The 22,408-nt window shown below is 42.2% G+C and overlaps 2 protein-coding genes across 3 annotated transcripts in view; one reads left to right on the top strand and one right to left on the bottom strand.

Annotated features, from left to right (window-relative positions):
* The first annotated feature begins 7,437 nt into the window (after positions 1-7,437).
* On the top strand, positions 7,438-8,184 carry LOC139443610 (allergen Ani s 10-like). Its single transcript, XM_071224569.1, has one exon. It carries the CDS (start codon positions 7,438-7,440, stop codon positions 8,182-8,184), a length of 747 nt encoding a protein of 248 aa, XP_071080670.1.
* A 7,182-nt stretch (positions 8,185-15,366) lies between these two features.
* Positions 15,367-22,408, bottom strand: part of LOC139443155 (thyrostimulin alpha-2 subunit-like) — a 36,419-nt gene continuing 29,377 nt past the window's right edge. For both annotated transcript variants that reach the window (XM_071224114.1, XM_071224113.1), the window contains one exon: positions 15,367-20,729. In XM_071224114.1, coding sequence (XP_071080215.1) covers positions 20,637-20,729 — 93 coding nt within the window. In that variant the 3' untranslated portion in view covers positions 15,367-20,636. The remainder of the gene's footprint in view (positions 20,730-22,408) is intronic.

The following is a 22,408-nucleotide window of genomic DNA, read 5'->3' as shown; positions in this document are numbered from 1 at the left end:
ATGTCGGCATTATAAACAATAATCACTTAAAACCATTTATATTATATTTACAGAAAATTCTTCATGGTAAGTTTATCTTTACATTTAAACAATTTCACCTGTTTAAACATTGAAGAATTTCTTGTATAATACAAATAGATATATTTTGAGCCACAGGAAACAAACTTTCCACAAAATAAGACATAATGATGCTTATCAGAAATGTCATTGCATGTATAGAATGGACATGTCCTTCTAGTGGCGTTTTTGTCCAGCGACCCTTTTCAACTGGTAGCCTGTTACAAAACATTCTAAAATGTAATAGGGGCATGTGATATTTTGGGGTTAATTATATAGATAGAATTCTGTTTTAACTAGTACGTATTTGATAGGTTTATGGAATCTAGATTTTGAGGATGCCTTCATATCAGAGTGCCAATGTTGGAAGTACTGATCTTCAAGACGTGTCTTAGTGAGTGAGTGAGTGAGTTGGGTTTAACGCCGCTTTTAACAGTAAAGGCTTTTCTAAATCAATAAAAGCACAGAATAACGTTTTCTTTTATGTTTTCAAAATATGAATAAGACTGTACAGATTGAAGATATAGTCAATCGTGGAATATCCCTTCCGGAATCCAGTTTGAATTTCAGAGAGGATTTCAGTGTAATCAAGAAAAGAAGTAAGTCTGTATTGTGAGGTCAGCATTGAGGTTTCGTCACCTGCTAACCAATTAAATTTAAAGAATCTTTATGAAGGTGTAACAATATGTTGTTTCCCTACTCTCAGTCTGTTAACATACTGCTCAAATATTCTTAATAATAAACCTTCCCAGACTTATTTAACTCTCCAGCAATATTATTCAGTTTACAAACAAGCGCCAATAGCAGAGTTCCGCTGGTGTATGGTGGCCTGTCTGACACCGGTAGGTGACCACTCCGTGTCTTGGCTCTCTGGAACTGCCGTCTCAGGCTTCACGTCGGGAATCCTATCTGGGAAGGTTTTGATTGTGATCATGTCCAGATAATGTCGCAGGTCGTTCAGATAAAAGTAGCAGCACATCAAGAAAGGCATAATCCACCCAAACATGGGAAACAATGCCACACCAACATCGCAGAGAAGGAAACACATCGGAAACAGGGACACGTCGACATGGAAATCGGGGAGACGCCAACATTATAAACAAGGACACATCAACATAGGAAATATGGACACCATGACATGGTAAACAAGAAGACACCAAAACTCGAAACAAGAAGACACCGAAACAGGAAGACGCCGACATGGGAAACTAGGATACATCGACGAGAGAAACAAAGATACATCGATATGTGAAACAAGGAGACACCAACACTGGAAACAAGAAGACACCGACATGAGAAACAAAGATACATCGATATGTGAAACAAGGAGACACCAACACTGGAAACAATGAGACACTGACATGGGAAACAGAGATACATCGATATAGGAAACAAGGAAACGCCAACACTGGAAACAGGTCACCTACATGGGAAACAAGGAGACACTGACATGGGAAACAAGGAGACACCGACGTGGGAAACAAGGAGACACTGACATGGGAAACAAGGAGACATCGATATAGGAAACAAGGAGACGCCAACACTGGAAACAAGAAGACACCGAAACAAGAAGACACCGACAAGGGAAACAAGGATATATGGACATGGGAAACAAGAATACATCGACGTGACAAACAAGGATGCATCGATATGGGAAACAAGGAGACACCAACACTCGAAACAAGAAGACCTCACCATTGGAACAAAGGACACATTAGGAACAAGGAGACGCCAACACTGGAAACAATGAGACACTGACATGGGAAACAGAGATACATCGATATAGGAAACAAGGAAACGACAACACTGGAAACAAGTCACTGACATGGGAAACAAGGAGACACTGAAATGGGAAACAATGATTCATCGATATAGGAAACAAGGAAACGCCAACACTGGAAACAAGTCACTGACATGGGAAACAAGGAGACACTGACATGGAAACCAATGAGACATCGATATAGGAAACAAGGAAACGCCAACACTGGAAACAGGTCACCGACATGGGAAACAAGGAGACACTGACATGGGAAACAGGGAGACACTGACATGGAAACCAATGAGACATCGATATAGGAAACAAGGAAACGCCAACACTGGAAACAGGTCACTGACATGGGAAACAAGGAGACATCGATATAGGAAACAAGGAGACGCCAACACTTTAAACAAGAAGACACCGAAACAAGAAGACACCGACAAGGGAAACAAGGATATATCGACATGGGAAACAAGAATACATCGACGTGACAAACAAGGATGCATCGATATGGGAAACAAGGAGACACCAACACTCGAAACAAGAAGACCTCGCCATTGGAACAAAGGACACATTAGGAACAAGGAGACGCTAACACTGGAAACAAGTCACTGACATGGGAAACAATGAGGCATCGATATAGGAAACAAGGAAACGCCAACACTGGAAACAAGTCACTGACATGGGAAACAAGGAGACACTGACATGGAAACCAATGATACATCGATATAGGAAACAAGGAGACGCCAACACTGTAAACGAGAAGACGCCGACATGGGAAACAAGGACATCGACATTGGAAATATGGACACACCAACACGGGAAAACAAGGAAACACCGACATTGGAAACAAGGAGACATCGGCAGGGAAAATATGGACACATCAATAGTGGAAACAAGGACACACCGAGATAGGAAACAAGGAGACATCGGCCTTAGACTCAATAACACCCGCTTCTGAACAGACATTAGTACAGAACTTTCATTAAATCTTGTATCATGATACTTGTCGATCCGCGTAGGGCTGCATGGAGTGGATAATGTGATGCCGTTGGTGATCTATGCGTCTACTGCTGGGTTGATGATCTGCCACACACACACACACACACACACATGTGTATGCGAAAAGAAACAGTTCAGTCAGAAGGCGAGCACAGTGGTGCCCATGGGGATGGCTGCATGTTGGCTGAATGCCCAAATGTCATTTAGATGTTTTCTATGAGGTAGTCCAGCATTTCACAAACTGTTTTTTGACAAATGATCATGAACCTTGGAAAATAAGATAGCTGTCATTAATGACCGGCGCCCCGTTCCACAGGTGAGGTGAGGTGAGGTGAGGTGAGGTGAGGTGAGGTGAGGTGAGGTGAGGTGAGGTGAGTGTGCCTGCTTGTACTAGTCCGGACTAATGCCGATTTTATAGTGCTAACCCACTGAGATACCATTCCGAAGTTTAACATGAATACCCAGAATACATCAGACACAGTATACAGACTACGAGCCGACCGGTCCTTTTTCATACAGAACGCAAGGCAGGGCAACAGCAAGTACCATATTTTAAAGTCTTTTGGTACAATGCGGACGGGGTTCGAACCCCGGACCTTCCGCTCCCCACTACACCACGGAGGCGGTCGTCAACACTAGGTCTCTCATGGGCTGTAGTGGGGCAGTGGGAATGTGTCGCATCCCTTTCCCTATCAACCCTCAATGAATACCAGGTGGCTTTGGTTTTATTTCTGCTTGTTCAAGTACATTTTAAATACGTCTATAGTACAAGGTCTTAATTTACACATGGCATTAATTACAACATCTAGACCGAGACTTGAAATTGGCACCGGACCATCGTGCATTGTTCCTTTTTTCAAATGTTTTGTTTGTTTGTTGTTTAACGCCGCACTCAGCAATATTCCAGCTATATGACGGCGGTCTGTAAATAATCAAGTTTGGACCAGACAATCCAATTTCATCATGAGCATTGATCTACACAATTGGGATACAATGACATGCATCAATCAAGTCAGCGATCCTGACCACCCGATCCCATAAGTCGCCTCTTTTCAAATGTATACTGGATACAACAAGAAATCATTGGCATACCGATAGATACAAATATCTATCTATCTATCTATCATCTATCTATCTATCTATCTATCTATCTATCTATCTATCTATCTATCTATCTATCTATCTATCTATCTATCTATCTATCTATCTATCTATCTATCTAACTAGCTATATATCCCATTAATATAATATATAAAATTCAATACAAGGTGTGGGGAAATGTGCGTGTAGGGCATTGTCCGACTCGAGAAATGTCCTAAACCCTTGTCTAAAGCAGAGACGTCGCTCACTAAATGGTGGAGTTCATGTGTTATACGTGACCAAAGCCGTATGTCTTGAATGGTGTAACTGACTAAGTCTTTAAAGTACAAAATACCTGGTATTATAATATTACTTGAGGGATCATGAAAAACAGACCCGTGTTTACATAACAAACAAAGGCAGAAGCTCCCCTCTTGTGTGTCACATATTTAGCTAACCTCGGTATTATAGTTGCCATGACAACACGATAGTAACACCTTAATTACAGAGCTTATCTGAAGGAATGGTGTCTGTACTTCCTGCTGGTGACACCAAAGGCCCGGGCAGTCAATCAGCCATGGTCAGCCACTTTTCAGTTTCCGATTGTGGTCACAACGGGATTAGTGGCCATCGTAGGCTTCCAGTAATCGCTGCCCATCTACTTGTCACTGGGCCGACTCTTGCGTTTATATCTCACCAGAGTGCAGTCATGCTATAAGCAGGTCTCCATGTGTCATGCTTGCGAAATCGGGTTTTGCAGAAGCGCTCCCTAAAACATCATCATCATCATTCATCATCATCATCATCATCATCATCATCATCATCATCATCATCATCATTGATCATCATCATCATCATCATCATCATCATTGATCATCATCATCATCATCATTGATCATCATCATCATCATCATCATCATGTGCAATGTTGAATCCTCAGGTGACCCAACAAAGGTGTCTCTAAATGTCACACATCAGAGTCAATATAATATCACGAAAAACAAACTTAATGTATATATGTAAGAAACACCCGGCGTGGCTACAGTGTGACTATCCATATCAGTGGAGAGATGTTATTAACAGATGTAAGAATAGTCTACGGTCCAGCACAGCATACAACAAAAGCTGAAATGCTGAGATGCGAGAATGTTAAGACAAACGATCTCAATATCAATTTCTTGTCGTTGTTCGTAAATAGAATATTCCCGTTGTTTTGCCGAGGTGAAATATACAATTTCATTCGGCTACAACTATTCAAACAATACGTCTATCCGCTTCATGCATTGATGAAAACATATCTACCCTTGAGGCGCTTTGTGGTATTTGAGACTAGAGTATTGACTTTTCTTCACAAAACAATGTGCATCGATTTGTAAAAATATGCAAAGCAAACCAATGCAATTGATCCGCCTACATAACAGCCTCAGGTTCTATTTCAACATTTATTCAAAAGGCTGCCACTCCAATCGTTCTACCTGTAAGTACCCTGTAAGACATGGAGACACTCATTGTACGACAGGCGGAGAATTGTCCATAGCCAACAGGAAGAGATTTGCCTTCAGAATGATAGGTGGATATAAAGCATGTCACACGGAGACCTGCTAATAGCATGACACACGGAGACCTGCTAATAGCACGACAGATGGATACCTGCTTATAGCACGACAGATGGAGACCTGCTTATAGCATGACAGGTGGGGACCTGCTTATAGCATGACAGGTTGAGACCTGCTTATAGCATGACAGATGGAGACCTGCTTATAGCATGACAGTTTGAGACCTGCTTATAGCATGACAGGTGGAGACCTGCTTATAGCATGACAGGTGGAGACCTGCTTATAGCATGACAGATGGAGACCTGTTTATAGCGTGACAGATGGAGACCTGCTTAAATATGCAAAGCAAACCAATGCAATTGATCCGCCTACATAACAGCCTCAGGTTCTATTTCAACATTTATTCAAAAGGCTGCCACTCCAATCGTTCTACCTGTAAGTACCCTGTAAGACATGGAGACACTCATTGTACGACAGGCGGAGAATTGTCCATAGCCAACAGAAAGAGATTTGCCTACAGAACGATAGGTGGATATAAAGCATGTCACACGGAGACCTGCTAATAGCATGACACACGGAGACCTGCTAATAGCATGACACACGGAGACCTGCTAATAGCACGACAGATGGATACCTGCTTATAGCACGACAGATGGAGACCTGCTTATAGCATGACAGGTGGAGACCTGCTTATAGCATGACAGGTGGAGATCTGCTTATAGCATGACAGGTGGGGACCTGCTTATAGCATGACAGTTTGAGATCTGCTTATAGCATGACAGGTGGGGACCTGCTTATAGCATGACAGGTGGGGACCTGCTTATAGCATGACAGGTGGAGACCTGCTTATAGCATGACAGGTGGAGACCTGCTTATAGCATGACAGATGGAGACCTGCTTATAGCATGACAGGTGGGGACCTGCTTATAGCATGACAGTTTGAGACCTGCTTATAGCTTGACAGGTGGGGACCTGCTTATAGCATGACAGGTGGGGACCTGCTTATAGCATGACAGGTGGAGACCTGCTTATAGCATGACAGATGGAGACGTTCTTATAGCATGACAGTTTGAGACCTGCTTATATCATGACAGGTGGAGACCTGCTTATAGCATGACAGTTTGAGATCTGCTTATAGCATGACAGGTGGGGACCTGCTTATAGCATGACAGTTTGAGATCTGCTTATAGCATGACAGGTGGGGACCTGCTTATAGCATGACAGGTGGGGACCTGCTTATAGCATGACAGGTGGAGACCTGCTTATAGCATGACAGGTGGAGACCTGCTTATAGCATGACAGATGGAGACCTGCTCATAGCATGACAGGTGGGGACCTGCTTATAGCATGACAGTTTGAGACCTGCTTATAGCATGACAGGTGGGGACCTGCTTATAGCATGACAGGTGGGGACCTGCTTATAGCATGACAGGTGGAGACCTGATTATAGCATGACAGATGGAGACGTTCTTATAGCATGACAGTTTGAGACCTGCTTATATCATGACAGGTGGGGACCTGCTTATAGCATGACAGGTTGGGACATGCTAATAGCATGAGGTATGGAGACGTTCTTTAGCATGCGACTGCATGGAGACCTGCCAAAACCATTGCAGGCTTAAAGATATTTCGAGCATCTAAATGCCACTGATTACATTAAATACTTCTACATTCCTGAGGACTAATCATAGTCCAAATGCAATGCAATGAACGCTTATTCCAGCAGAAACAATGTAATACAGTAACAATCATTGTTTAACAATAATTTACACTGCCATATCAGAATATGACCTGCATAAGCGTAACAGTTAGAGACCCGTATAAAGCATGACAGGCGGAAAACTGCTTATTAAATGTGTACATGATAGCAGGCGGGGTACTTGTGTACACCGTGACATGTGAGGGACAAGCGGGGGACCTGTGTACACCGTGACAGGCGGGGGACCTGTGTACAACGTGACAGGCGGGGGACCTGTGTACACCATGACAGGCGGGGGACCTGTGTACACCATGACAGGCAGGGGACCTGTGTACACCATGACAGGCGGGGGACCTGTGTACACCATGACAGGCGGGGGACCTGTGTACACCGTGACAGGCAGGGGACCTTTGTACACCGTGACAGGTGAGGGACCTGTGTACACTGTGACAGGTGAGGGACCTGTGTACGCTGTGACAGGTGAGGGACCTGTGTACGCTGTGACAGGTGAGGGACCTGTGTACACCATGACAGGCGGGGGACGAGTGTACACCATGACAGGCGGGGGACCTGTGTACACCGTGACAGGCGGGGGACGTGTGTACACCGTGACAGGCGGGGGACCTGTGTACACCGTGACAGGTGAGGGACAAGTGTACACCGTGACAGGCGGGGGTCCTGTGTATACCATGACAGGCAGGGGACCCGTGTACACCGTGACAGGCGGGGGACCTGTGTACATCGTGACAGGCAGGGGACCTGTGTGCACCATGACAGGCAGGGGACCTGTGTACACCGTGACAGGCGGGGGACCTGTGTACACCGTGACAGGCGGGGGACGTGTGTACACCGTGACAGGTGGGGGAGAAGTGTACACTGTGACAGGCAGGGGACCTGTGTACACCGTGACAGGTGGGGGAGAAGTGTACACTGTGACAGGCAGGGGACCTGTGTACACCGTGACAGGTGGGGGAGAAGTGTACACTGTGACAGGCGGGGGACCTGTGTACACCGTGACAGGTGGGGGATAAATGTACACTGTGACAGGTGAGGGACCTGTGTACACCGTGACAGGTTATAAGTGTACACCGTCGCGTGGGGGGGTTGCAAGAGTTCACCGTGACAGCCGGGGGACAAGTGTACACCAAGACATGCAAGGGACAAGCGAGGGACGACAGGTTGGGGACCTGTGTACACCGTGACAAACGGGGGACTTGTGCATACCGTGACATGTGGGGGACAAGTGTACAGCAAGACAGGCGGGGACATACACCGTGACATGCCGGAGACATATTTACACAGTGACAGGCACGGAATCCGTCTACACTGTGACAGGGGGAGGGGGGAGACTTGTTTACACCGTTAAAGGCAGGGAACCTGTGTACACCATGGCAGGAGGGAGACTTGTGTATACCGTTGCATGTAGGGGACAAGTGTACGCCGTGACAGGCAGGGGACCTGTGAACACCGTGACGGGCAAGCCAGCTGTGTACACCGTGACAGGCGGGGACAAGTGTACATTGCTGAGAGGGATTGGGTCTGTGTCATTGTCACGAAGCTGCGCCAGTCGTGGGCGTACTGCTATGGAGAGAAGTACTATTACACATGTCCTTGACGTCAGGGACGTATGGAAGAAATCGTTTGATTTTAGCAGATTATTCACAAACATGCTCCTGCCGATTAGGGGCGACATCTGTCAGAATACACCCTGGTAGGAGATATAGTAACGTAGGATGTAAACATGTCTCCAATTCTAACTGGTAAATTTTCATGTTTTTATGATCGGTATTGCATTGCAAGCGCAAACATTCCTTTACAGCGTGATCAGTGAGTGCAGATTCTTAAAAGCGTCGCTTCAAACATGATTTTTATTTTTGTAAGGGCGAATTATACAGAGAATGTCAGCTCCTTAGACGTCTGGGCCACCTGGGCCACCTTAGTGTTACTGATATCAATACATTATGGTGTCAGTAGGGTGTGTGAAGGTTCATGAACAGTTTCTACATTGTACCTGTCACACCTGCACACCTGCAGATGCAAGCGAACTAGACAGATTCAGATAACTAGTTCTTTTAAAGGGACCAGTTCAGGGATAATTAATACTTGATTACTGAGGGACTTGGAGAAATCTGTTTATCATACCTCCATTTCAGAATGATGATATTTGATTGGTCCTCGTGATCTTGATAAAATATTATGTATCCCGCCTTGGAGGGAAATAAATTTCTCAGCGGAGGAATATATCTCTCATACCCCGCCACGAGCAAGTCAAGCTGCACGTGCATTTTTAAGGGGCAGCTAGATTGCTTATACCCCGTTTCGAAGACAAATATTGCATTATGATAGAGATTGCCCTAATAGATTGCCCTATGATTATAGTATTCATTGCTTGATTATAGTATCAGTGACATGAAGTGGGGTGAGGTGAAATAGAGAATCTCACCTGTTTGTCTTTTGATATCAAATATATCAACACGAATTGATAAAAGTGGAAAAATTCCAAGGCTTGCCGAAGATTTTTGCCACTTTCATCAACGAGTGTTGATATATTTGACTCGACTCGAGGGTGAGATTTTATTCATCATCCAACATCATTCTTCAAACTTGTTTGTAGACAGTAATTAGCATGCAGTGTCTTCAGTGTAAAAAAGTATTGCTAACAGCTTCAGTAGCAGAGCCATTAGTGATGTCATGAATATCATGATATATTGATATATGCCCAAATATAGGCATTGTTGACATTTCTGTGTATCCGCATTAACAACATGCGCCTGCGGTTGTGTTTGCAAACAAAACAGCACCGATGCTCAAGATCCTTTTGGAAGAAATTCTTCAACTTATGGTAATTCAAGCGCCATGTTGTAAGTACGAAAGACACCTATAAGAAAATTTGAAAAATCACATTAGCGCCGCGCTTTGAATATCGGACTAGATCTAACAGTCGGTCACTTGCACTGTCGGTGTCCCGTATGTGCAATCAAAATGGTTCGGTTTCCTTGATCTTATCAGCTGAATTTATATCATGTTCGTACCATTTTGGAAGAGGGAAATCGAAGTGTTCGCCAAAGACATTCATGTTAACTGAACCACCCTATACTGAAGACGTAAAAATCAACAAACTCAAGTCTGCTTGCATGTCAGTGACAGCTTCGAACGATCGAAGGGCAAGGTCACCACCGGAATAAGAAAAGACAACCGTGATCTACTCACAGCGTTTTACGCTAGAGATAGGGAATGTTATTGTTCACTGATGGCACAACCGGATCATCCCAAGTAAGTCTGGATATCTGTCCAGATAGTTTATACAGACTTCATTTCACCACGCTTATCCTTTTACGTTAAATCAAATTGAAAGTTGAGACAGCGGTCGGGTGGGTCACGCTCATGGGGACCCTCGCTCTATTGATCGGTGGTCGTACATTGTAAATGGATATAGCTCGATTATATGATGTCTGTAGAAGCTTGATGCGTGTAACTATTTTGCATGGTTTAATAAAGTGTTTGTAATATCTCCCGTTCTCATTAATTTCTTCAGTTCTTCCTTGTAGTTGCAAAATGAATGACGTCTCGCGCTTTTCTATGAATGAAAAAAGTAGTCCCGGTGTGACAGAGGTCACGGTCATCCAATCAAAACGAATAAAACAAGGTCAACGACACACGTGTGACGTACGGATTTAGTATCTTACCACCTGTATCTTCACCACGTGGGTAATAACACCAAATATCACCTTTTAACGTCTTTTGGTATGACGCGGCATAGGATCGAACCCCAAAGTTCCGCTCTCAGGGCGGACGCTCTACCAACAGACCACAGGAGGCGGTCGGTTGACATTAAAAAGATTGTAATTGTGTCTTAAAATACCAAATGGCTGGAATATACACACATCTCAATAAATTATAGATATTACAAATACGTAAAATGTTTTCACCTGCAACATTTGCTTTCTTACACACTTTTTATCGTTCCTGTGTTCCCAAATATATATGCGATATACGTCGAGCAAGTGCCCGTCTGTGTTAAAATATATATATAATGTTGATATAAGATTCAACGACATAAAGATGTGAGAAAGTTGTGTAGCCAAACGTGTTTGAGAAATTTGAGAGAAACGAATGCCAATTTTGCTCATGGGATAATTTCCGTCGATCTAGATTTTTTTCAAAAAGCTATTTACATTTATCACCAACTGCTCTTGCCATGTGTAACTTCAGATGTCCAATTTCTTTTATAATTTACAACAAACACCAAGAGTGTTGTTCACATGTTTTTACATACCGGTGGTCTGCTACACAGAATGAAACAATATTTTATCGAGCGTTTTAAATGTAATTATTTACGCACGGAGCTTATCGGCAACATTCGCTTCTTAAAATGTAAGATGCTACGGAAGACTTCAGGGCCCCTGGGTCCACTTGCACAAAGCGATCTTAGCACTACGACTATCGTAAGCCTATGTTAAAGTATGGGAGTTAAGATCATCTTAGTGCTAAGATCGCTTTGTGCAAGTGGACCCAGGACTAAGAAATTTTATTAGCAGAAAAATGTTTGATGTCTGAAAGTTTTTGCGCCATACAGCAACTGCTCAATAATTATAGTTATATATAGCATTTATTTTCAAGCTCGTGCCATTTTTGTGATTTCCTAACAAAATTATTTCATATTTGTTTTTTAAATAGTTATGGACTGAATTCGATGCCATTGTGGTAAAGGCCATCTGAAGGAGAGAATACATCTACAGGACATACAAAGATGGTTCGCAACATTGTATTAGATATTCGTTTGATGTTATGCATTGCGAGTTGACTCTCTAGTTGTAAAACTGAAGCAGGCATGGTTGAATTAACCTCTTATTATAAACGGATCATTTATTAAATTCGCTTGACTAAATAAGTACGAAGAAAAATGTTCAGGTGTCCAAATATGTACAGTACAAACTGAATCTGAAAGCGGATCGGTTTCATAAATTGCCGATAAATATCAATATATACATACAAATTGTGACATCATTCAGTGTGTTCTTTCAGTGAATTATTTCCCATTAAGACTTTCACCTGTACAGCTAATCGACCCTCCGTGATAAACTGCTTCAAGCACGCCTACGTGTCAACCATAGTTGCTGATAAGTACTCCAGTAGTGAACTCTCTCAGTCAGGCAGATGGGTATTCTAGCAGTTAACACTCTCAGTCAGGCAGATGGGTACTCCACCAGTTAACTCTCTTTCAGCCAGGCAGATGGGTATTCTAGCAGTTAACACTCTCAGCCAGGCAGATGGGTATTCTAGCACTTAACACTCTCAGCCAGGCAGATGGGTATTCTAGCAGTTAACACTCTCAGTCAGGCAGATGGGTACTCCACCAGTTAACTCTCTTTCAGCCAGGCAGATGGGTATTCTAGCACTTAACACTCTCAGCCAGGCAGATGGGTATTCTAGCAGTTAACACTCTCAGTCAGGCAGATGGGTACTCCACCAGTTAACTCTCTTTCAGCCAGGCAGATGAGTATTCTAGCACTTAACACTCTCAGCCAGGCAGATAGGTACTCCACCAGTTAACTCTCTTTCAGCCAGGCAGATGGGTACTCTAGCAGTTAACACTCTCAGTCAGGCAGATGGGTACTCCACCAGTTAACTCTCTTTCAGCCAGGCAGATGGGTATTCTAGCAGTTAACACTCTCAGTCAGGCAGATAGGTACTCCAGCAGTTAACTCTCTTTCAGCCAGGCAGATGGGTATTCTAGCAGTTAACACTCTCAGCCAGGCAGATGGGTATTCTAGCAGTTAACACTCTCAGTCAGGCAGATGGGTACTCCACCAGTTAACCCTCTTAGTCAGGCAGATGGGTACTCCAGCAGTTAACTCTCTCTCTCTGCCAGGCAGATGGGTATTCTAGCAGTTAAACCACTCCTCCAGGCAGATATGTACTCTAGCAGTTAACCCTCTCAGCCAGGCAGATGGGTACTCACGCAGTAAACCCTCTCAGCCAGGCAGATGGATACTCCAAAAGTTAACCCTTTCAGCCAGGCGGATGGGTACTCTATGACTTAACCCTCTCACCTAGGAGATGGGCACTCCAACAGTTGACCCACTCAGCCAGGCAGATGGATACTCCAACAGTTAACCCTCTCAGCCAGGCAGATGGGCACTCCAACAGTCAACTTTCTCAGCCAGGTAGATGGGTACTCTAGCAGTTAACCCTCTCAGTCAGGCAGATGGGTACTCCAGCAGTTAACTCTCTCTCTCTCTCTCTCTCTCTCTCTCTCTCTCTCTCTCTCTCTCTCTCTCTCTCTCTCTCTCTCTCTGCCAGGCAGATGGGTACTCTAGCAGTTAACCCTCTCAGTCAGGCAGATGGGTACTCCAGCAGTTTACTCTCTCTCACCCACGCAGATGGGTACTCCAGCAGTTAACCCTCTCAGCCAGGCAGGTGGGTACTCCAGCAGTTAACCCTCTCAGCCAGGCAGGTGGGTACTCCAGCAGTTAACTCTCTCCGCTTGGCAGATGGATACTCCAGCAGTTAACCCACTCCTCCAGGCAGATGGGTACTCTAGCAGTTAACCCTCTCAGCCAGGCAGGTGGGTACTCTATGACTTAACCCTCTCAGCCAGGCAGATGGGCACTCCAACAGTCAACTTTCTCAGCCAGGTAGATGGGTACTCTAGCAGTTAACCCTCTCAGTCAGGCAGATGGGTACTCCAGCAGTTAACTCTCTCTCTCTCTCTCTCTCTCTCTCTCTCTCTCTCTCTCTCTCTCTCTCTCTCTCTCTCTCTCTGCCAGGCAGATGGGTACTCTAGCAGTTAACCCTCTCAGTCAGGCAGATGGGTACTCCAGCAGTTTACTCTCTCTCACCCACGCAGATGGGCACTCCAACAGTTAACCCTCTCAGTCAGGCATATGGGTACTCCAACAGTTAACCCTCTCAGTCAGGCATATGGGTACTCCAACAGTTAACCCTCTCAGTCAGGCAGATGGGTACTCCAACAGTTAACCCTCTCAGTCAGGCAGATGGGTACTCCTACAGTTAAACCTCTCAGTCAGGCAGATGGGTACTCCAACAGTTAACCCTCTCAGGCAGGCAGATGGGTACTCTATGACTAAACCCTCTCACCTAGGAGATGGGTACTCTAGCAGTTAACCCTCTCAGTCAGGCAGATGGGTACTCTAGCAGTTAACTCTCTCAGCTTGGCAGATGGATACTCCAGCAGTTAACCCACTCCTCCAGGCAGAAGGGTACTCCAGCAGTTAACCATCTCAGCCAGGCAGATGGGTACTCCAGCAGTTAACCATCTCAGCCAGGCAGATGGGTACTACAACAGTTAACCCTCTCAGCCAGGCAGATGGGTACTCCACCAGTTAACCCTCTCAGTCAGGCAGATTGGTACTCCAGCAGTTAACCCTCTCAGTCAAGGAGATGGGTATTCTAGCAGTTAACCCACTCCTTCAGGCAGATGGGTACTCCAGCAGTTAACCCTCTCAGCCAGGCAGATGGGTACTCCAACAGTTAACCCTCTGAGCCAGGCAGATGGGTACTCTAGCAGTTAACCCTCTCAGCCAGGCAGATGGGTACTCCAACAGTTAACCCTCTGAGCCAGGCAGATGGATACTCCAACAGTCAACTTTCTCAGCCAGGCAGGTGGGTACTCCAGCAGTTAACTCTCTCAGCCAGGCAGATGGGTACTACAACAGTTAACCCTCTCAGCCAGGCAGATGGGTACTCCAACAGTCAACTTTCTCAGCCAGGCACATGGGTACTCCAGCAGTTAACCCTCTCACCTAGAAGATAGGTACTCTAGCAGTTAAACCTCTCAGACATGCAGATGGGTACTCTAGCAGTTTAACCTCTTAGCCAGGCACATGGATACTCCATCAGTTAACCCTCTCACCTAGGAGATAGGTACTCTAGCAGTAAACTCTCTCAGCCAGGCAGATGGGTACTCCAACAGTCAACTTTCTCAGCCATGCAGATGGGTATTCTAGCAGTTAACCCTCCCAGCCGGGCAGATGGGTACTCTAGCAGTAAACCCCCCCAGCCAAGCAGATGGTACTCCAACCATCTCAACCAGAAAATGATGTACTCCGGCAGTTAACCCTCTCGCCCAGAAGGGGAAGAACATACTTCCAATGATGTATTACAACGGTAGGAACACAAGCGTAAAAGAAAAGCCAAGAGTCCTGTTGCCTTGTGACAATATTTTATTCAAAATAATTCTCAATGGACCCCAACATTAGGTGTGGATATCAGAACTAAAGCAAAGCAGCACATTTCATCACCTCGTTACATCTCAATCTTCTGGAAATGATTAAAAAGCTGTAAACATCTTATACTGAAGGGGACGTAATAGACTTGAAACATAAATACTTTTTACCCATAGTTACAATTTAAGAAACCAATGTGTGTTTCATTGGATATGAAACACTGATCACATTATATGGAATACGCACTAGGGGTTAGAAAAATAATTTCTTTTCACTTCAAAATATTGCACCTCTTCACAATATACACACATATAAATAGAAATATCTATGATTTGCAATAAATAAATGTGGTGTATACTACCACACAGGTAAATATATAGATATATATCATATCTATTTTCATATATAGATTTGTTGACAATAAATAGCGAGACAGGTCAATTATAATTATGGGGCCACCTGGACAAGTTGTTAAACAACATATACTTCCTAATAAGGAGATCCATTCAAAGCTCTAATCGCCAATGACCATGCACCAAGTACTCACAGGTATACCAAGGAAACAAATGTCAAGAAATAGATATTATTTGAACAAAATAATTCTTTCAATTTAGATTCAAAATAGTGAGGTATTACAACATATCAAGTTTACTTTTCACGCAGTCGTTACAATCAAAGCTCACTTTCAACACACAGCTACAATTAAACCTATTCTTGCAGGACAAGGAATCATATATACCAAGAAATTCAAAGTTTACAAATGTAGGTTTTGTTTCAGAGCATGAGGTTACTGCCTTACAATGAGATATCGTTTGCTTGTGATAATTTCAAGCAAGGGTTTAATGTGAAAAAAATGTAAAAACAGAAAAGAATGCGTTGAAAGAAATTAAAGGAGTGAATGACTTCACAGTCAGGTGTCAATGTCCTGGCTCACGGTAACAGCTATCCGCGACCCCCTACTGAACAAAACCTGCCTAATTCTTACATTTCAATATAAAACGTGTCAAGTCACCCAGGCTGCTGTCTACAACCTCCTTAGCTTCGACACCCGTTGTTGTCCTCGCTTACAATTATCACTGCTGGAACCAGTACACGTGGTCTGACAAATTGGACTTCACTTGCTCCATCGCGGCGGGTGTGAAGCAGAAGACGAATCCAACAATTTATCCACATGTCAATCAAGCACCAATCTAATTAGTGGTGTACTGCGATGTGTTTACAATTTCATTCGGTCAGAACCTTCGTGGCCCCAAAATAGAACACAAATCAGTTGAAGTGTCTGTTTTGTTGGTAGTTATTTAGAGTTATCTTAAGTTATTTAGAGTTCCACGTCTTAGTTGTATAAGCTGCATAAAGCCATGCATGATGCAAGTGGTCTCGTTCCATGGCTGGTGTGGCTTAAGATGTGGCTGTTGTTCAGGTGATCAAAGGAATGTTGTGCACGATAAGTGCACATCTATCAGACAACAAGTCACCAAACACTATGGCAGTGAAATTAGCTAGAAGGATACGATGGCTGAAAGAGCTTACTGATGCGCAAAATGTCATTGATTTGTATTATTTCATACATTATTTAAATCATCTGATATCTACATTGTCTATACAATGGAACTTATAAACATTTTGATTTTATTGTATACAGTCCATTATTCAGTAAGACCATGTGTTTGTTTTTACTTAAGAGATAGTATCAGCATTTGACAAATTTTATGTTCAAATATCATATGAAAGAAACTGAAATGCATTCAGACGGTTTTACTCCAGAACAATGTATTGTGATCTTTCATATCTTGACTTCACCTTTTAATCCCACTGATGACCACAGTCACAGCAGCATCAATACTTTCAGCAGCAACTGCATTAATTAGTAGCATCGGCAATTTACACCAACGCACAACACAAGCAGTGCCATCATAAGTGAGTGAGTGATTCAGGCTTCTGCTTGAAACAGTATTTCAGTATTGTAATGACATCTCAGTTAAATGTAGGAGAAAGCCCAAAGTCACGACACACGTTGTTTATAACTTTAGTGTAACCTCTTATTCACACTGACATGGTATCTGGACAAGTAGAAGGCATTATCGAAGCAGGAGTACCATCAACTCATTTGGTATTGATTTGCATTAAATCATTTACTACACAATTCCAGAGTACATTGCAAGGGATTTAAGACCAAGAATCTTTTCTTCTTCAACAATATCATTATATCACAGGCATAACTGAGGCTAGCAGGACCGCATTATGAGTCTCTATTCAAAGTTTTACTTTTTAGAAAAGTGACAAGTCACTGACAAGATTTTTTAACTCTTTGTAGGTGTTTCAAACAATGTCACCGTACACCATGCACTGACACGAACTAACTGCCATCACCCAGCAACATGTAGCCTTGCCCGAGCCCTTGTCATTAACTACCTACCACCTTTGTGTCTGGACTAAATCAATGCCATTGGTTTAATCCACGAACGTGACCAATAACGGTGTCGCTACATGCTTTATGTCAATCACAAAAAAATGCATGACCTATTTTTCATAACTAATTTACATTTAGAATTTATTTTTAAAAGGATGTTATTGATTCTGTATGCTCTTTATCCATCATTTCTATCTTAAGAAAATAACTCACATGTAATCTATGAAAAGCTGACAACTTATTTCTTGAACAAGATGTTTTGATGACACAATACTGCTTCTGATGATAGGAATGTTATAGATTTATTTTGGGCACTCTCTGACATGTGATGAACCACGGCTCACACAAGTAATTAATCATACTCGTGTTACCAAAAAATAGATTTCCTTATATAAATATAGCAAAATCATCTCCCACTTATACAACTGTCATAAGCATCTGTGAAAAAAGATTTAGGATAGTTTAATGATTTCTTTGTCCAGCCTCTAGTCTTGGGAAATCCATCAAAACATTAATACATGTTTTACATTTGCACAGCATCGCCTCTACTCTCAGTCATCAAACCAACAGCAAACGTGAGAAAAGATAAATTAGCGAATGAAAAGACAAGGAACTGCACATTCTGTTTGACATATAGTTGGGGAACTCTGTTTGGAGATATGTAAACAGGACATTGTTCTTGACTAATGTATCAGGTTTTATTTTTTAGCTGCTTTGTTCCAGAAATATAGACCTGAAAGCCTCAACTATCATACGTCTATGTTAAAGCATATACGTTTGTAACACGAAGATCGCGTTGTCGAACAGGCAAGTAACCCCCATCTCATGTTGACGTATTAAGAGTATTCTATCTGCACCTATCAATATAAGCATAAAAATGTTCTGACAAACTGGAAATGATAAGAATGTGTGGACAAATTAGAATCACTTCTTTGATAGGTATTTAGAAGCAATAGTAAGGATAAGATATATGGATTGTAATTGTAATAAAGAAATTGTTCATCCATATATCTCATGCTTACTCAATTGGAATCAATAGGACTGGAATAATATGCATGAGCACATGCTGACCAGAGTATGATTGGGATCACAGGATTAAGCACACCAGCAATCGGGTAACACCAGACAGCAGAGAGAGCTAATGAACAATGTTTGTAACCTGCCAATGATGAGGGCCATGAAAACCAAGCGAAACAGGGATAGCAGAGCACACTGAAAACACAGAAAGTTACAGGATGTTGTCAATCTCATTGCCCACCGAACAAACACAAGTTCATAGCATGTAGAAGTATTTTCCTTACGAACCTTACTAAAGCTTTATAACTACTCAGTCACAAATGAATATAACCTCAAACTGAAACACTACAGATTGGGATGGGATCCTAGCCTCACCTTAAAACGCTACTGACTTTGACAGAAACCAAGCCTCGCCTTGAAATGCTATTGACTGGGATAGAAAGCAAGCCTCATCTTAAAACACTACTGACTATGATAGAAACCAAGCCTCACCTTGAAATGCTATTGACTGGGATAGAAAGCAACCTTCACCTTGAAACACTATTGACTAGGATAGAAAGCAAGCCTCGCCTTGAAATACTTTTGAAATACTATTGACTGTGATAGAAAGCAAGCCTCACATTGGAATACTATTGACTGGAATAGAAAGCAAGCCTCACCTTGTAACACTATTGACTGGGATAGAAAGCAAGCCTCACCTATAAACACTCGCTTTGAAACACGACTGACTGGGGTACGAACGTACATTTAAACACAATACGAAAATGTCAGTTCGACAACATGCAACGATTACCAATATATTCACTAAACATCTAAAACATCTTCAAAATAGTCCATGATGAACAATTAATATAAATCATTTTCAAGTAATTGACCCCTTCTTTAAACATTAATGCACTTCTCTTCATTAATAATTCAACGTGAACAAATATTTATTTTAACATCTTTGGTCTGGCAATTATGTTTATATTTGAACAGAATGTATATGAACATGAACCTTAAAACAAAACTATGAAATTTACTTTGACTGCATATCAAATAGCTGAGGTGATTGACGGGAACCTAATCTGTTTTGTCTCAACTAACACGTTAATTCTTTCAAAAAAATGAGATAGTAAAAAATCTTTCTGATAGAAATTTTACTTTTCTTTGTCATTGAACGTTTCTGATGTCACGCGAGAAACATGATAGCTGAAGTCGTCGGATGGTTTCTTTGGGAGGTAAAGTTTGGGCGTAGCATCTTCAATGATGTCAGACAACTGAGATATATCTCCCTCCATGCTCTCAATGGAACTGTCTCCACGCCACAAATGTCACATAATTGTCGACTATTGTATGACTCATACTCCTCTTATGAAGTAAAATAAAGTTTTTGCAAAAGAAAAAGTTAATAACATTTAAAGAAAGCAATATTTCACCTAAACCCCAAGAGAAATATATGTCTTCATGTAAAAAAAATATTATGTGTCAGTACAGAAGAACACAACTTAAACTACATACTTAAACACGTGTACTTTATCTACCGTAAGGAAAAGTGTCATGGGTATTACAATATAGAAGTACATGACATGTACATCTGTAGGATACACCTGTTTTCGCAGAACCCGAACCTACTTCACGGTGTACCTCTGAAACAATGATGATTACAGCAAAGTGGAATGTTTCATTGACCCCTGTAACATGTTTCTGGCCAGGGTCTGGCCCCTCTCATGGTGCATTCTGTTCTGTGCCAACTGAATAGGTAACGAGCTTACATCCCATCAATGTCTCCTACTCATGTGCGTGTGTGTGTGTTGTTGTTGTTGTTGTTGTTGTTGAGATTGACCCCATCATGTGTTGTGGTAGTTGTGGTCCTGTTGCTGGTGGGTTAGCTTCTCCGGCAGATGGAGCAAGCGCAGGTACGAGCAGACTTGAATACAACCTCCCGGAACCCATCCATGCAGCGCACACGCATCTTCACCTGAAACATAATGTGTGAAATTGTTGTAACAATTCGTTATTAACTGAAATGTCGTCTTTAAGATGTCATTATTGTCATCATTCCTTCAATAAGTAAACTGTCATCATTGTCACCATTCCTCACATGAGTAAACTGTCATCATTGTCACCATTCCTCACATGAGTAAACTGTCATCAATGTCACCATTTCTTAAGTGAATAAACTGTCATCACTATCACCTATTCTTAAGTGAGAAAACTGTCATCATTGTCACCATTCCTTACATGTGTAAACTGTCATCATTGTCACCATTCCTTACATGAGTAAACTGTCATCACTGTCACCATTTCTTAAGTGAGTAAACTGTCATCACTGTCACCATTCCTTACATGAGTAAACTGTCATCACTGTCACCATTCCCTACATGAGTAAACTGTCATCATTGTCACCATTTCTTAAGTGAGTAAACTGTCATCATTGTCACCATTCCTCATATGAGTAAACTGTCATCATTGTCACCATTCCTTACATGCGTAAACTGTCATCACTGTCACCATTCCTTACATGATTAAAATGTCATCATTGTCACCATTCCTTACATGAGTAAACTGTCATCACTGTCACCATTCCTTACATGATTAAAATGTCATCATTGTCACCATTTCTCACATGAGTAAACTGTCATCACTGTCACCATTCCTTACATGAGTAAACTGTCATCATTGTCACCATTCCTTACATGAATAAACTGTCATCATTGTCACCATTCCTTACATGAGTAAACTGTCATCATTGTCACCATTCCTTACATGAGTAAACTGACATCATTGTCATCATTCTTTACAAAAAGGTCATCATGTTCACCATACCTCATTATTTTATAGTAATCATTGATACACTTTCTCACCACGATGTGTCATTGTCATTCCTTTAGGCTATTGATTGAAATGTCATCACCGTCACCATTCTTTAATTACTTGAATGTCATTAATTGTCTGTCATTGTCACTGTTTTGTACAAATATGTAGATGTCACCATGAATTGAGTGAAATGTCGCTATTGTCACTCTTCCTTACAATTGTCTCACCAGCGGAACTATTTCACCATGAGTGAGTTTGAGTGCGTTTCCAACTGTTCAATGCCACGATTCTTCACCATATTTCATTGGGAGTTCACAGTGTCATCATTCCTCTTTCAAAGAGATGCCATTAATGTAACCATTCTTATCTGAGAGATATTTCATGGAAGTCACCATTTCTCCTGGTCTGATGTGTCACCAATGTAACCATTCCTTTTTTTCTAAAATGACATTTATCTGTTTTTGAAAGTTAAAAAGCTGTTTAACAGATTGAACGCAATAATGCTTAAGAAAACCAATTTGGGCTGCCATGGTTGACAATCAGTCAGTGTCAAATTAATGGTTCTCAATTGTCATATCGTTTTATTTCCTTTCGTGTTTTCACAAAGACAGCTGATTAAAAATAAAACGTCAATGCCAGAAAGTAATCAGCCAATTCCACTGGGCGTAAAAGGCAATATAACGATGCAAATTATAAATGAATCATTGAAAATATGTCATGATCCCAGGTGTTCGCAAAAAGCACCTTGGAGGGGAGACATGTGTACGTCCTTTGAATGTTAAATAAGAAAATGAATAAAGGACGACAAACCGGTACACAAACACTTCGGAGATTAACGGA

Source organism: Haliotis cracherodii, unplaced genomic scaffold (assembly GCF_022045235.1).
Source record: "Haliotis cracherodii isolate W230 unplaced genomic scaffold, xgHalCrac1.p SCAF_5, whole genome shotgun sequence".
Lineage (NCBI taxonomy): Eukaryota > Metazoa > Mollusca > Gastropoda > Lepetellida > Haliotidae > Haliotis > Haliotis cracherodii.
This window is presented reverse-complemented; position numbering and strand designations above follow the sequence as displayed.

Coding starts and splice junctions, on each gene's coding strand:
- LOC139443610 (XM_071224569.1), top strand. CDS start 7,438: ATGACAGGCGGGGGACCTGTGTACACCATGACAGGCAGGGGACCTGTG.